At 48.5% G+C, this 16,568-nt stretch overlaps 1 protein-coding gene across 6 annotated transcripts in view; it reads right to left on the bottom strand.

Annotated features, from left to right (window-relative positions):
• Positions 1-16,568, bottom strand: part of INPP4A (inositol polyphosphate-4-phosphatase type I A) — a 197,972-nt gene that overhangs the window by 74,837 nt on the left and 106,567 nt on the right. For all 6 annotated transcript variants that reach the window (XM_073590559.1, XM_073590561.1, XM_073590563.1 and 3 more), the window contains exons 9-11: positions 9,153-9,243; positions 3,915-4,062; positions 2,979-3,109 (exon numbers count right to left, since the gene is read on the bottom strand). In XM_073590559.1, the coding sequence (XP_073446660.1) occupies positions 2,979-3,109; positions 3,915-4,062; positions 9,153-9,243 (370 nt within the window). The remainder of the gene's footprint in view (positions 1-2,978; positions 3,110-3,914; positions 4,063-9,152; positions 9,244-16,568) is intronic.

The raw sequence follows: 16,568 nt of genomic DNA, 5'->3' as shown, positions 1-16,568 counted from the left end.
ATCTGACATGCACATTCGTATTAATATATTACTTAGAACAGTAAATGCAAAAATGTCCTTGTTTTCACCTGACAGTTATCTAGGGTGTATAGGTAGATTTCCGGTAAAGCATGCGAGGAGAGGCTGCAACAGTCACAGGTCAGATACAGTGACTCAGTTGCCGATGTTATATTCAGCTCCAAAGCCATTCCAGTTTTAAAGGGAATCTGTCACCAGGTTTTTGCTACCCCATATGAGACATCTTCTCTCGCTTATAGGAAATTTGTCAGCAGGTTTTTATCACCCCATAGGAGACATCCGCATAATGTAGAAATAAGAGACCTTGATTACAGCAATGTGTTACTAATTGGGCTGTGTGCGGTAGATTTTTTATAAAATCACCATTATATCTGCTGCAGATCTATCAGTTCTCTGAATGGTAGACAGAAATTTCTTTATGTACGCTGTGCATAGGCAGAACACTGTCAATCAGTAGTGGGGGGTGGGGTTATACAGAGCTCATGAATATGGACAACTACCTGGCAGCAGGTTTACTAGTCCTCTAGTGAGAATCTCCTGCTGATAAAACTGTGATATTATTAAAACCAGGGGCGTAACTACTGAGGTCGCAGGGGTCGCAGCTGCAACGGGGCCCCGGAGTGATTAGGGGCCCGCCCAGTCCAGCAAAGAAGCAGCCGGCTTCATGTGGGAACTGGGCTTCGATCACGTCCTGCGCCCCCTCCTCCAGCATGGACTGTTATTCCTCCCCCTGAGCTCTGCACTCCACCCCCCTCAGGTGATAGAGGATGAGACCTGCTGCCGACACCTCTTAGTGACCAGTCATGGAGCTCCGTGACTACAGAGTGCAGGGGGAAGGTGCGCATTCAGGAGCACACGATGGCTGTTCTGTGCACAGGACCTGTGATGAGGTCACAGGAGGGGAGGAGTCAGGGGGTCACATGATCGGGGCCTCAGTGTATGCAGGACTCTGCTGTGCTGGTCTTCATGGATGAGGGTAAGTTTATGTGTGGGGTCAGGAGGGGTTTACAGTGTGCATGTAACACAGCTGTGTGTGTATGAGTTGTACAGAGCGGAAACGTGTGTGTACGACGTATACAGAGCGGAGCCATGTGTGTATGAGGTGTACAGAGCGGAGTCACGTGTGTACAATGTGTACGGAGCGCAGCCGCATGTGTCTGTGGTGTACGGAGCAAAGCCGCGTGTGTCTTGAGGTGTACAGAGCGGAGCCGCGTGTGTACACGGTGTACGGAGCGGAGCCGTGTGAGTACGAGGTGTGCAGAGCCGTGTGAGTACGAGGTGTACGGAGCGGAGCCGCGTGTGTACGAGGTGTATGGAGCGGAGTCATGTGTGTATGAGTTGTGCAGAGCTGTGTGTGTGTACAATGTGTACTGAGCGGAGCCGCGTGTGTACAGTGTGTATTGGACCACGTGTGAACGAGGTGTACGGAGCCACGTGTGAACGAGGTGTACGGAGCCACGTGTGAACGAGGTGTACGGAGCCACGTGTGAACGAGGTGTACGGAGCCACGTGTGAACGAGGTGTACGGAGCCACGTGTGAACGAGGTGTACGGAGCCACGTGTGAACGAGGTGTACGGAGCCACGTGTGAACGAGGTGTACGGAGCCACGTGTGAACGAGGTGTACGGAGCCACGTGTGAACGAGGTGTACGGAGCCACGTGTGAACGAGGTGTACGGAGCCACGTGTGAACGAGGTGTACGGAGCCACGTGTGAACGAGGTGTACGGAGCCACGTGTGAACGAGCTGTACGGAGTGGAGCCGTGTGTGTACGAGGTGTACGGAGCGGAGCCATGTGTGTGTACAATGTGTGTGGAGCCGCGCTTCTACGTGGTATACGGAGCAGAGCCGCGTGTGTACGGAGCAGATATGTGCGTGTATGTGCCATGGGGGGACCCCCATTTGAAAGTTTGCACCGGGACCCAAAACTTTGCAGTTACGCCACTGATTAAAACTACCGGAAGCAGCCCACATCGCTGGAATCAGGATCTCTGTCTCTGCATTATGCTGCTCTCAGAGTAGGTGGCAAAAACCAGGTGACCGGTTCCCTTTAAGCAAGTTGAAGAAGATATCTCATCAAAGACATGCCCTTACATATGCAAGGCCCTGAAGCAATCAGTTGACTGCTAGTGATACAATTAATAAAATCTCCAATAAACCGATCATTTTGCAGGGGAAAATGGTTGTCACCTGATCTTATCCCCTTCAATGGCTGCAGCAGTAGTAATTACATGGCAACCATTTATGTGAATAAACATTTTTCTAGAGTTCACAAGATGCAAGAGGTGCTGTGTGTTAGAGGCTCTCTCATCACATAGAAGCATATGGACAGGGGTACTCCCAAATCATTCAATAATGAAATTTCTACAACATTCCAATATATTTTGACTTTCTAGATTTCCATTCCTTATTATAATATAACATCTCCCTGATACAATTCCATGGCTCGGAAACAAATTGTATGAATTAGGGTTAAGACTAGTGATGAGCGAGTATACTCGTTGCTCGGGTTTTCCCCCCAAGCATGCTCGGGTGTTCTCCGAGTATTTTAGCGCGCTCGGAGATTTAGTTTGTGTCTCCGCAGCTGCATGATTTGCGGCTACTAGCCAGCCTGAATACATGTGAGGATTGCCTGTTTGTAAGGAAATCCCCACATGTATTCAGGCTGCCTAACATCCGCAAATCATGCAGCTGCGGAGACACAAACTAAATCTCCGAGCGCGCTAAAATACTCGGACACCCGAGCATGCTCTGGAAAACCCAAGCAACGAGTATACTCGCTCATCACTAGTTAAGATGCTTCTACACAGATTGTGACTTCAGTGGGGAAACAGGACAATGAGTTTGTGGCAAGATCTGCATTGCTTGCATATAAATCCACTGTGGATTTTGTACATTGTTTAGCATTCTACAAACAAGAACCGAGACCCCAAAATCTGATGGTAAATTTCATCATCTGACCTTTGTACTGATGGAGATTAGTCAGGTTATCCTGGTACGTTAGAATAATCGTCTGATACTGAGTTACTATCTGTCGGCGAAGGTTCTCCCAGCACGGAGACAGTTCCCCCAGTTCCTCAAGTTCGCACACCCTGTGCAAGACAAGATTGGGAAAATCTCATTAGAAGGGAAACAGCAACTTAATATAAAGATAAATTTAGTAATAGATTTTAATTTTAAAAAAAGCTGCCGTGATATTGAAATTTCAGCATCCGCCTCTGCTTTACTTGCATTTCCAGAATTAAAAGTGAGCATCCTCCCCCTCTCCGCACAGGAAAAAAGGGGATGGACGACTAATCCTGTTCAGTAGCTTAGTCAGCCTGCCTGACACTGAATAAGGTGTGAAAGAGAAGGGGGATAGCTGAGCTAATCAATGAGGCAGTCAGCCAGCACCCTTCGTAAAGGGGCAGGAAACTGGCCAGGTCTTGTGTTTATAGTATCTAAGAATACATACAATCCCAATTTTCCATGACTATCAGGACTGCTGGTACAATACTGTAAATTTACAGATTTTTATCGGATATGAGAAAATGCATTTCCAGGACGAATGTTGCACATTCTCTAGGATGCAATTAACCACAGCTACGGAAAATGTGGTAATCGAACAACGCTTTTGTATTTTTGACATTTCTCCATTGATGCATAGCGCATGCACAGTAGAAAGTTTACAGTGCTTGATATTCAGCCCCAGAAGTATGCTTTGCCCGATGTGGTGCACCCACACAGTGAGTCAATATTTGACCATTTTATTTCTCTATGTATCCCCCCACCTTGGTGCTGCTGTAAATGTTTGTTATGTGGGCAGGCTCTAGCCTTAATCAGTCTCCTTCACCCACTGGCAGCCAATGATGCAGTGACTTTTTTGTATACTTGTGCGAGCAGACACATAGACCTCACCTTGCTGCATCCTCTTCAAGAAGGAGCTTAACAAATTGTCTAGGTATGTTCAAGGAGAGGATACTCTCAGCCATTTGCTCTAATATGCGGAGGTGATTTCCGTCTGTTGTAGGAAAGCGGTACATACGACAGATTGCACCACCAAACACTGGAATGAAGACGGAGGAAAAATATTACGGAAGTAAAACTGCTTATTAGTTAGGAATTGTATTGTACAGAGAAATATTCATCTAGAGGTTTAAACATGCGACAACTAGAACAGGCAGATTCGAAAAATATATTCGATAGACAGATACGCTGTGTGAGATTTGGCCTGAGCAGAAATAGCCACTGGGGTTTTCTGATTAAATATTGTAAAAAAATGTAGTATGTGTACATTGCATGGTTTATAACTATGAAGCCAAGAACGTAATACACCCGATTGGTCATAAAGAAAATTTGGCATTAAGCAATTATATAGGGGTTGTCCAATACCTTGCCAACCCTTTTTTAAATAAAGTAGTCCCCATTGTAAACTAAAAATAATATATATTCACCTGCCACAACTTTGTTGTTCCAGCGATGTCATTGACGGATATTTTGGGGCTCGCAACGCATGGTTAGGCCATGTGAGCACTGCAGCCAATCAGTGACTGCTATTGGGCTGCTGCGCTTTCACTTTCTCTTGACGAGCCTCGGACAAGCAGAAGACGTGAGGGTGCAGCACCCCACTAGCCACCGCTGATTTATGCCACGCGAGCTCTGCAGCCCCAATGTTAAGCAATCCCCGGGAAACCTGGCACCGATACCACTGGAACAGTGCCATGGAGGAACTTAAGTATATATCATTTTGGTTTTACAAGAAGTAATATCTATTTAAAACAAGGATTGTTCAGGCAGTGGACAACCTCTATTAGACAAGTCAAGAGTACTGTACAATGGGTTAGGTGTGCATTAAATTTTCTCTAATAGTTGTGTTCTATTGGAGATAAGAAGTGGATGACAAGTGAGATCAAAGTACGGTACCATCCGGTGGAAGGCGGAAAGAGAGAGGGGAGGAGGAATAGGGGTCAATATGGATTAGGGGGGATGTGAGGTGGAATGTGCATTTTTGTGTGATGGGATTTGTTAGTCCATGGTGCCCAAATTTTGAGAAACTGTAGATGGGTATGGTATTTCCAGATAGGAAAGCTCTTCAAGGCGATGTAATAGATGCATTTTATTTATCCAGTCTGAGTGGGAAGGAGGTGTTAACTTGTTTCCAGTTTAGGGGGGGATTAACCCCTTAGTGACAGGACATTTTTAAAAAAAATCTAACATGTGTCACTTTATGTAGTAATAACTCTGGAGGGCTTCAAACTATCACATTGATTTTGAGACTGTATACATTATACTTCATGATAATGGTAAATGTAGGTTAATATGTTTTGCATTTGTTTATAAAAAAAAATACCAGAAATTTGCCAAATGTTTTAAAAAATGTGCAATTTTCAAACTTTTAATGATTATCCCATTAATCCAGATAGTCATACTATGCAAAAACATTCATAAATAACATTTCCCTCATGTCTGCTTGACATCAGCACCATTTGTAAAATTTCGTTTTATTTTGTTAGAATTTTAGTAGATTAAAAAATGTAGCAGTAATTTTTCATTTTTTCAAGGAAATTTACAAAACACACTTTTTTTTAGGGACCTGTTCAGTTTTGAAGTGACTTTGGGGGGGGGGGGTCAAGTCTATATGTTGGAAACCCACCCCAAAAGTGATACAATTTTAAAATCCGTACCCCTCATCGTATTCAAAATTGGTTTTGGGTAGTTTATTTACCCTTTTCAGGCATGAATGCAAAGTGACATGACAGGAATGAAAAGGTTTATTATTACCACCTAAATATTGATAACTGCTGAACAGGCCACTGTAGCCGGCAGACTCCAAGGCCTTTATTTGACCTTGAATTGCCATGGTAATCATCAGGACCACACAATCATGATCTCAGGGTGCCGAGGAAGCCGCCACATTCTGTTAACCATCTAGATTCCGTAGTCCATACTGACAGCGGCATTTAAGGGGTTAAACGACCATAATCGGTGCCAACACTGATCGTAGCTGATGCAGCAAGTTGTCAACGTTAGTGTACAGCTGATAGCTGCTGGATTGTCACCTGTCGGGGGATTTTTAGGATTTAAATATTTTGTGGACCTAGATAGTAGGATTTCCGCAGGGGTTAGAGTATGTTTAATGAGTCCTAATTAGATCTCCGCCCAAAACAGTTTGATTTTGGGGCAGAACCAAAAGATTTGAGAAAGTGTGCATTTGTGCTTATCACATTTTCAACATAGGTTGGACTTTGTTAAACCTAAGTGGCGTAATAGGTCAGAAGTCCTGTGCCATCGTGATAGTAATTTATAGGAATTTTCTGGCAAAGTACGTATCTGGAGAAACCATGTGAGTTGGATAGAATGGACTTTGTATCAGCATCATATAGGTTAATGCGTACCGTATTTTCCGGCGTATAAGACGACTTTTTAACCCCTGAAAATCTTCTTAAAAGTCTGGGGTCATCTTATACGCCGAGTGCATAATGTGGGCGAGTGGTCCCGATGAAGAAGGGAGGGTGTAAGTGGTGTTATCACCCCCCTTTTACCTCATTGGTGGCAGCGGTGCGGCGGCTCCTCTTCAGCAATGTGGAGGCTCTGTGCCGGGGGTCAAAGCAGCTCCTCTTTGTCCAGCGTGGGGGCGCTGTGCTGGGGGGTGGCTGCGGCGGCTCTGTCCAGCGTCGGCGCTCCTCCGGCATTCCCCCAAAGCCCGGAGGCCCAAGGCAGCTCCATTGCTGCGATGCGGTGGCCTCCGGGAAAATGGCCGCCGGAGTCCATGCATGCTTAGATTCAGATCTCGTCCCGAGATCTCGGGAGACGAGATCTGAATCAGTATGCACGGGCTCCGGCGACCATTTTCCCGGAGGCCACCGCATCTCAGCAATGGAGCTGCCTGGGTCTCCGGGCTTTGGGGAAATGCCGGAGGAGCCCCGACGCTGCCGAAAGAACCACCGCAGCCGCCCCCCAGCACAGCGCCCCCACGCTGGACAAAGAGGAGCCGTCGCTGAAGCCGACCCCCAGCACAAAGTCGCCACACCGCAGATGGAGGAGCCGCCGATCCCCAGCACATAGACCTGCAGATAGCACCGCTGCCACCAATGAGGTAAAAGGGGGATGATAACTCCACTTACACCCTACCTTCGTCATCGGGACCACTCCCCCGCCATATGCAGATTGCTCCACACCGGGCATAGAAGATGACACACTGCATATAAGAAGACCCCCCGACTTTTAAGAAGATTTTCTATTTTAACTGGAAAAGTTGGGGGGTCGTCTTATACGCCAGAAAATACGGTAATTCTTTTTCCCATGATAGAAAAAAATGTCAGTTTATAAGAGTTGGTTGGTAAGATTAAATTCCTTTTGGGGACAGGGAAAGGAAGTTTTCGAGATCAGATCATGCCACAACCAATTTGACATTTGGAAATTTTGTTTAAAAAAAACAAAACATCAGAATGCAAGAGGCATAATTTCGCTCCAGGAAGATATAGGGGTGGTGAGTAGCTTCTTCTGACCAGGAGTCTGTCATAAGAACTAGGTGATATTATAGGTATGCAGGTGGGGCCATAAGTAATACACATCAGGGTAACCGAGACCTATAAAATATGAGATAATGGATGTAAGGCGGCCAGGGTGGTAGTCGTGGCAACGAGCTATAGTGTTCCCACACCCTAGCACCCCACAGATGAAATGCAAAGTCCTTCCTGCTGCACGTGCAGCATGTGCCACAGCACACTTACAGGAGATTCCCCTCAGCTGTTGTCATGTCTGCTCTGCATCTATGAGCTCCACAAATCACTTCAGAGACGAGGTCTTTTTCCAGCAGCTTAACTTTACTGGACAGCAGTATATTCAACACACGGGTAGCATAATTCACACAGAGCCATGTATTCTGCACTTTCCCTGCCTTCCGGGCAGACTCAATTTTTTATGTAATCTCTCTCTTTCCTCCCGGCATTCATTGCCATACCTAGTTAAACTCTGTTCTGTCTGTGTCTTCCTTTTCTCTGCCATCCGGGCAGTCTCTTTGCACAGTCCGTGTCCCATCTGTACATTCCACGTGACCAGCTACCTGCCATCTCAGCTACTCCCACCCCGGTCTTAGACCCCAGATCCTTCTTGGGGATGGTTCTGTTGAACTGGTGGCCCAATTACATTATTCTTGGCCTGGGGCCCCTTACTGCTGTCACAGCTTTATCCCCACGGCCATCAATTCGTCTGGACTCGCTACTGCATGCACCCTGCCCTAAGCAAGGCTGCTAGTGCTTCATCCTCTAATCAGGAAGTGCCTGTCCTATACCTCTCTGCTCTGTGACCACTCCCATTTGCTTAACCCCTATGCTGCCTGTATCTAACTAACACTCCAGTCTATTCTAGTCTATATCTCTAATATGCCCCCTTCTACACTAATCCCCCTATGGTACTATACTATCTAAGTTCCTATTCTATCCCTAAGCTTATACACAATACCTGACAGACACATGACATTACAGTACATAAATATTACATTTCACATTAATAAACAATGAGGTGTCGCAATCCTGTGAGCAGCTACTAGAGGAGTGGAGTCACGTGAGGTTCCCCACCACCTCCTTACATGGAGATAAGCAGAGGGAGTCAATGTAGGAGATAAGACATGGATAACGTAATAGCTAGACTAGTGGAAGACATCCTTCTGTCCTTAATATCGGGCATCGGTCCAGATGTATTTATGAGCATTTTTACCAAAGGCCTCGATCCCACTTGCAAGAAAAAAAAATACCAATGGTATTCAATGAGGTAGTGTAGATCTGCGCATTTTTTCACACTTGTATTTAGCATAAGAAAAAAAAAAAAAAAAAAATCGCAACATGCTGCAATTTCACTCCAAAATAAATTTAAAAGAAAATGGACTGCATACGGACAGCACATGTGTGCTAAAAAAAATCCTCCCACTCTCCTGGATGAGAATGTGGCCGATATTTTGTACGCAAGTGTGAATGAGGCCTAACGGTAGGTATTCGGTGCCCGAGCTATGATGTCGCTTTGAAGAGTTGGCAAGCTTCAGCTATTTGTTTAGAAGGATAGCTTTATTTTAAGTGTAGACATCTGGGAGACCAATGCCCATACAACCTTCATTTTCAGATTAGTGTAGGACAGAACTTTGGAAACCAATGTACTTACCTGATTTTAATAGTGTATCTTTTCTCAGTGATGCATATTTTGAGCGAATTCCTAAAGATTCTGTTAAACTTTCATCAACGGGAATTACCGTCTAAAAAACAAACAAACAAAAAAAAACAAACCTATGAGTTCAAAAGCTCAGAAAATCAAGTAATGTCATGATCTGCTTATTTTGTGGGATTAGGTAGTTCATAGGTTAATCTGGACGGCCTCACTCTGGGATTCTAGGAGGCTTCTTATAGCCTCATTGTGAGGTCATTTCTCCTTGCTTATACTTTGAACCTTGGTCGAGTATGTGTGACCCTGTTGTGCCTGTGCTACTTTATGCTTGTCTGGTTCTGATCTGGTTCTGTACCCGTTAAGAGTTCTGCCTGTCCCTCCTGTACTGCGCTGCTATCTCCATGTATGACTCCTTGCCTACGTTCTGACTATTGTCTGCTCGCCCCTTCTGTACTGCACTGCTATCTCCGTGTATGACTCCTTGCCTACGTTCTGACTATTCTCTGCTCGCCCCTCCTGTACCGCACTGCCCTCTCCGTGTATGACCCCCGTTTGTCCGACCTGAGTTCCCCTCTCCTCTACTCCAGGGTCCCAGTAGCATCCCTCACTCATCTCCAGAAGCAAGACGCTAAGCCCCGCCCCCTGTGGTCACATGATCGCAGGTCCTTCTGCTTCCTGCTAGCCTTAGTGTCCCCTCTCACCGCGCTGCTCAGATCCCGTCTGCCTGAGCTTCCCCCGCAGCATCTGACTCCGGGCCTCAGTGTCAGTGAGTCACCCTGCTCAGCCATGGTGTTTCGCCGGTACTGACAGGATCCTGATAGTAGCACAAAAATGCTTAATCTCAGGCAGCCCATCCAGTACATGACGACAGAATGCATTGAGGTAAGCCAAACCCGCCAATTTCAGCAGGACCGGCTGGCCGTATAAATCCTCATTTAAACATCAGTGTTTTTTTGAGAAAGCAAACAAATTACCGATGTTCATCAGTCGTTGGATCAGATTTTCATCAGTGTCTGGGGTAAGTGTGTTAGCTCAAAGAAAAAAATACTACAATAAAAACATGAAATTTATTATATATACACATTAAAAAATGTATACATGGTAGAATTAAATAAAATCTGAGGGGAGCCACTTCTGAGTGCCGTCTGATTTAATTTCATGGACACATAGGTTTGCATTGTTAAGTTCGATCCTTTTTTCAAATAAAAAACTGGATATGTCTACATGTTTTGGTGTTGACCACTAGTATACCAGCCTCAGTTACAAGAGAAAAAAAAAAAAGATGAAAATAAAAAATGTTTATATACGGAGATGCCCCCCTCCCCCCACAAAGGTCTTTTATGATCTTTTATGAGGCACAATGTGTAAAATAAACGAACAAAAAATGAAAATGAATAACTTAATAAAATATAGCAGGGAAAAATATGAATGAATAAAAAAAATAAATAGCAATGTAAAAAAAAAAAAACCATTGATTTTTGTGAGTACTCACCGTAAAATCCTTTTCTCCGAGATGCTCATTGGGGGACACAGATACTGTGGGTGTATGCTTCTGCCGCTAGGAGGCTGACACTAAGTGAAAAAAAGAGGTTAGCTCCTCCTCCGCAGTATACTCCCTCGCCCCTATTACGGGCGGAAATCAGTTTGGTGCCAAAGCAGTAGGAGGACAACAAATCAGCCTTAATACAGGTACAACATGTCCAAAGGAAAACACCACCCTTATATCAAATAAGTAAACTCATATTCATTTAAACAAGAGCCAACTGGCTAATAGGGTGGGTGCTGTGTCCCCCAATGAGCGTCTCGGAGAAAAGGATTTTACGGTGAGTACTCACAAAAATCCATGTTTATCCTTCGTCTCACTGGGGGACACAGATACTGTGGGATGTCCTAAAGCAGTCCCTGGGTGGGAGATTGACTCACCGATCCAAGCTACATGCACTTCCTATTTAAAGGTGCGCCACCGTTGCTTGGAGAATCCTTCTACCCAGGCTCGCATCCGCCGAGGCCTGAGCATGGATATTATATTTGGCAAATGTGTGCAGGCTGGACCAGGTTGCTGCCTTGCAAACCTGTTCCGTCGAAGACTGATGCTGAAGCGCCCAAGAGGCGCCCACCTCCCGGGTAGAGTGCGCTCTGATCCCTGCTGGAATCGGCGTGCCTCTTATGCGGTAGGACTCCTGAATAGTCAAACGAATCCATCTGGCTATGGTCGACTTTGAGGCAGCGAGTCCCTTACTGTGCTCTTCAGGGAGCACGAACAGCGTGTCCATCTGACGAAAGGGTGCCGTCCGCGACACGTTCCTCTGGAGGGCTCTTACCAGGTCTAACGTGTGAAGAGCCTTTTTCACACGGTGCACCGGTGTGGACAAAATGAAGGCAAAACAACATCTTCATTAATGTGAAAATGAGGACACGACCTTCGGCAGAAAAGGAGGGGCTGGTCTGAGGACCACCTTATACCTATGGAAAGTGAGGAACGGAGTTCGGCAGGATAGAGCCGCCAGCTCTGAAACCCGCCTGGTGGAAGTGATGGCCACTAGGGGAACAACTTTCCAGAAAAGGTACCTCAAAGAGATATTCTGAAGTGGTTCCAATGGAGCTTCCTGCAGAACACTTAGGACCATGTTAAGAACCCAGGCGTCCATCGGCGCCTTATAGGGAGATATCAAGTGGGACACTCCCAGGATGAAAAGTCTTCACCTGCAAATTGGTAGCAACCCTGCACTGGAACAGGACGGATAAGGCCGACATTTGTCTCCTGCGGAAACCTGGGGCAAAGCCCGAGTCTAATGCTCTACCGACTGAGCTATCCGGGCTCTCTGAGCCCGACTGGAGAAAAACCAAGATGTTGGAGATCAAGAATCTTAGCGGAGAAACACCGCGGCCTCGACATCAAGAAAAGAACACCTTCCATGTGTGGTGGTAAATTCATGCTGAAGCAGGCCTCCGGGCGCTAATCGTTGTAGCGACCACCTTGCTCCCGAACCTTGCCTGGGATAGAATCCAAGATTTAACGGCCCTGCCATCAAACACAGGGTCCCTGAGTTCGGGTGGCACATAGGCCCTTGAGACGGTAGATCTGGGCGCTCTAGCAGGTGCCCAGGAACGTCGTCGAGCAGCTGCCTTAGATCTGCGTACCACGCTCAACGGGGCCAGTCTGGGGCCAGCAGAATCACCGGCCCCCCTTCCATCTTGATCCCTTTGCTGACTCTCGGGAGTAGTGGCAGTGGGGGAAATAGATATGGGAGGCGAAACTGGTTCCATGGCAGAACCAACGTGTCCACCGCGAATGCCTGCGGGTCCCTGGTCCGAGCGACATATGTGGGCACCTTGGCATTCACTCTGGAAGCCATCAGGTCCACATCCGGAACTCCCCACAGTTGACAAATCTATTGAAGAACTTCGGGATGTAGAGACCACTCTCCGGATGCAAGACCCTGCAGGCTGAGGAAGTCTGCCGCCCAATTTTCCACGCCTGGGATGTGGACAGCCGAAATCACCGAATGGTTTGCTTCGGCCCACTGAAGAACGTGCTCCACCTCGCGCATGGTTGTTCTGCCGCGGGTGCCCCCCTGACGAATTATGTAAACCACCGCCGTGGCATTGTCCGATGGAATCCGGACGGGGCGGCCTGCTAGAAAGTGATGAAACTTCTGTAGAGCCAGCCGAATTGCTCATATCTCCAATAAGTTGATCGGGGCATGCCTCCTGTGGCGACCACCGTTTCTGGGTTGTGTGGTGGCGAAACACCGCTCCCCAACCGAGGAGACTGGCGTCGATTGTCATTATCAGCCCATGACCTGGGTGGAAAGGTTTTCCCTAGGCCAGAGAGGAAATGGTTATCCACCATCCGAGCGACTGCCTGACTTGAGAGGACAGTTGGCACCGCCGATCGAGCGTGAAAGGATTCTTGTCCCAGGCTGACACGAGGCGTGCTGCAGGGGGTGAAGGATGGAACTGGACGAAAGGTATTGTTTCCATTGCTGCCACCATTTTCCCTAGGATCCTCATCGCGGATCGGATGGTATGAGGTGCTGGTTGGCGTAGTGTCCGGACTCCCTGCCGGAGACTAGCGCCCTTTCCTGAGGGAGAATTACCAACCCTCAGTAAGTGTCGAAGATCATTCCTAGGAATGAGATCCTCTGAGCTGGCACAAGGGATGATTTCTTTGCACTGACCAACCATCTAAGCGGCAAGAGTATCTAGCGTGATGTTGACACCTTCCTCACATGCCCGTATTGATGGGCCCTTGACCAAGAGGTCGTCCAGAAAAGGCAAGACGACTATGCCTCGAGAATGCAGTGTGGCCCTGACAATTGCCATAACCTTTGTGAACACTCTGGGAGCCGTGGCTAGCCCGAAGGGTAGCGCTACGAACTGAAAACGCTGAAGGCTGATGGCGAAGCGTAGAAGCCTCTGATGAGGAGGAAAAAGTGGGAATATGCAGAAATGCGTCCTGGCTGTCAATTGAGGCCAAGTATTCTCACTGCTCCATGACCACTATGACTGAACGGGGAGAGACTCCATCCGGAAATGTCTGATCCTGATGAATTTGTTCAGAAGCTTTAGGTCCAAAACAGGCCTGACAGACCCGTCCTTTTTTGGGAACCGCAAAAAGGTTGGAATAGAACCCCTGAGCTCTTCCGTGTTCCGGCACTGGAACAATGACTCCGTTGTGCAGGAGCGACTTCATGGCTCCCAATTGAGCCCTTACCTGGGTATCCACCCTGGGAAGCCGGGAAAGAAAAAACCATCTTGGAGGGTATCTGACAAATTCTATTTTGTAACCTGAGGACACCAATTCTTTTACCCATGTGTCGTGAGCGATGTTGGCCCAGACGTGGTGAAAACAGAGTAGGCGGCCGCCCACTTTGCTGGCGTCGTCTGGTAAAGACCTCGAGTCATTTGGCCGATGATCTTTAGGATCTGGGTCCCCTCGATCTGGCCTGTTGAGCACGCATTCTCCCGAATGGGTTGGCTCTATATGACCTGCCGCTCCCTATACTGGTTGGGGCGGCCTGAGGTGGTGGAATTGGACCCCGTAGTCCACCCGGAGTCTTTTAACGCATGACTCCGGACCGGTCTCCTATTCTGGTCCCGGACCAGGCTCAGGCTGCTTAGTGGACTCCACCTGACCAATGCCGTCACGCCCGGCTTAGAATGGCCAGTGGCACTGCGAAAGGCCCAAAAATGTGCCTGAACCGGGGGACGAAAAAACGGTTTAACCTTCTGTTGAGGGAGAAACCCGCTCTTTCCTCCTGTGGAGTCGGAGATAAGTTGATCCAAAAATAGGTGGCCGCACTGATAAGGCAGGGAAGTCAAGGACTTCTTGGAATTAGAATCGGCCCGCCATGTCCTCAACCATAGGGCTCTTCAGATAGAGATTGCATTAGCGGCAACAAGTGCTGACCAATTGGCCGCATCCAAAGACGCATTCATTACATAATCTCCGGCTATCGTCATCTGACCTGTGACCTCCGAGATCTCTGCAGGTAGATCCTGCTCCTGCACAACCTTGTTTAATGTTTCTGACTATGATATCATAGCCTTGGCTACCCAAGTTGCTGCGAACAAGGGAGCGAGTGCAGACCCTGACGCCTCAAATACTGAACGAGCAAGGCTCTCAATAAGGCAGTCCGTGGGATCTTTAATCGAGGAAACGCTAGGGACAGATAACAGGGTCTTAGTGGCCAGGCGTGAAACCGGAGGATCCACTATCGGGGATTCCATCCATTGTTTACGGAGGTCCGGAGCAAACGGATACCTTGTTTCGAGTGCCCTTTAACCCAAGAAAAACGCCGTTCTCTGTGCCGCTGCACTATGTCCTCAAACTCAGGGTGAGAGGAAAAAATTCTGTGCGGCCGCTTCACTCGTTTACATGCCACTTTATGCCCTGTAGCCGCTGCGGTATCATCCTCAATCCCCAGGGTCTGATTGACGGCTTCTATGAGGCTGTCCACTGTTTCACGTGACTCTGGAGTGTCCAGGTCAAGGGGCTCGCCTGAGTCGCAATCTGAGGTCTGCTCGCTATCAACCACTGGTGACGGGGAGCGAGAAGCAGATCTTAAGGATGCCGAAGGCACAGGTGGACTGGGCGACACCGTGTGGATTCGTTTCCCCCGGGTCTGTCTGGAGTGAGAGCGGCCCCTGCAGGCCGGAGGCTCCTGTGAGGTGGTGGTTCCCTCTAAAGGCGTCGAGACACTGTCCCTGCCCCTATCTGGGGCTTGAAGGGATTCTATTGCTCTCGTAAGCGAGGTCATGTACTGTGACAGTGATCGGGCCCACTCCGGGGAATTTGACACATTGGTCGCGTTCGCAGGGGAGGGCTCCTGGGCGCGTTTGGATTCGCAGGCTTCGCATAAACGCTTGCTCTGCGCCCGCGGAAACGCAGCCCGACAAGAGATGCATGCCGCGTAAAAGAACGTGTGCGTCTTTGCTTTTTTCGGACATGCTCTATCTGTCCGCTGCTGGGAATATGGGGAAGAGGTAGCCCCTCGTTTTTCTCTATAGCGTGGCCTCTCGGGCAGCACTTACCCCAGTCCTGCGCCCCCCCAACCTGGATGCTTCCTTTAAATCGCACGCCGACATCTGTGGCGCGCACTAGCCTGTAAAACCGCTCTAGGGGCGGTACTCCCACTTTGCAGCCTAGCCCGTGCTCCGAAGCCTCGATTTTTACCGCCGCCGAGTGCAGGGCAGGCTGCCGGAAGTGACGCGCGGCACCGAGGGTGGAACTTCCGGCCGCGGCCTAGCTCCGGCCAAAGCCACGGCCTCATTTTTTCCCCTACCCGACCGGGAGGGGGGCACAGTACCAAAAAATGGCACTACTGCCTGGCGCGGCTTTCCTGTCCCTGACGGATCCAGCCCTTCTCTTGCATGGCTAGTGGACGCCGCGAGGCGTGCTGCGGCTGTGGGCTCCAGCCCGAAATCTTCGCATGAGCCCTCCCCGACCCTCTCCTCACCGATGATCCTCTTCAGCCTGAGCGCAGGAATGCGAGGGGGTCTTTGATAAAAAATAGGACGGTGCAGGCACCCTAGCTCCATCTAACCCCTTCAGGGGGTGAGGAGAGGGACCGTCCGCCACCTTGCAGCACCGCCGTCTAGCGTTGGTGGAGCAGTGGGGGCCGCACAGACTAGTCTTGTGCCTCTGTGCAAGCCCATGGTTTCAATACCTAGGGGTGGACAGGGCTAAGTCTGGCATAATGTCCTACGTCGCGGGAAGGGATACGTGGAGGGATACTCGCACGTGTTCGCCCGTTGATGGTTTGGGGAAATCGGATCCTTTCAATAGGATGTGTTGCCCCTGTCTCATCTTCATAAAATAACAAACAAAAATAGAAGTCTGGGGAAAAGTCCCAGATATGTCCCTCGGTGCGGGAAAGTATACGCGGAGACGATACTCAATGCATGCTCGCC

Source organism: Dendrobates tinctorius, unplaced genomic scaffold (genome assembly GCF_039654945.1).
Source record: "Dendrobates tinctorius isolate UK_male_01 unplaced genomic scaffold, ASM3965494v1 ptg000117l, whole genome shotgun sequence".
Lineage (NCBI taxonomy): Eukaryota > Metazoa > Chordata > Amphibia > Anura > Dendrobatidae > Dendrobates > Dendrobates tinctorius.
This window is presented reverse-complemented; position numbering and strand designations above follow the sequence as displayed.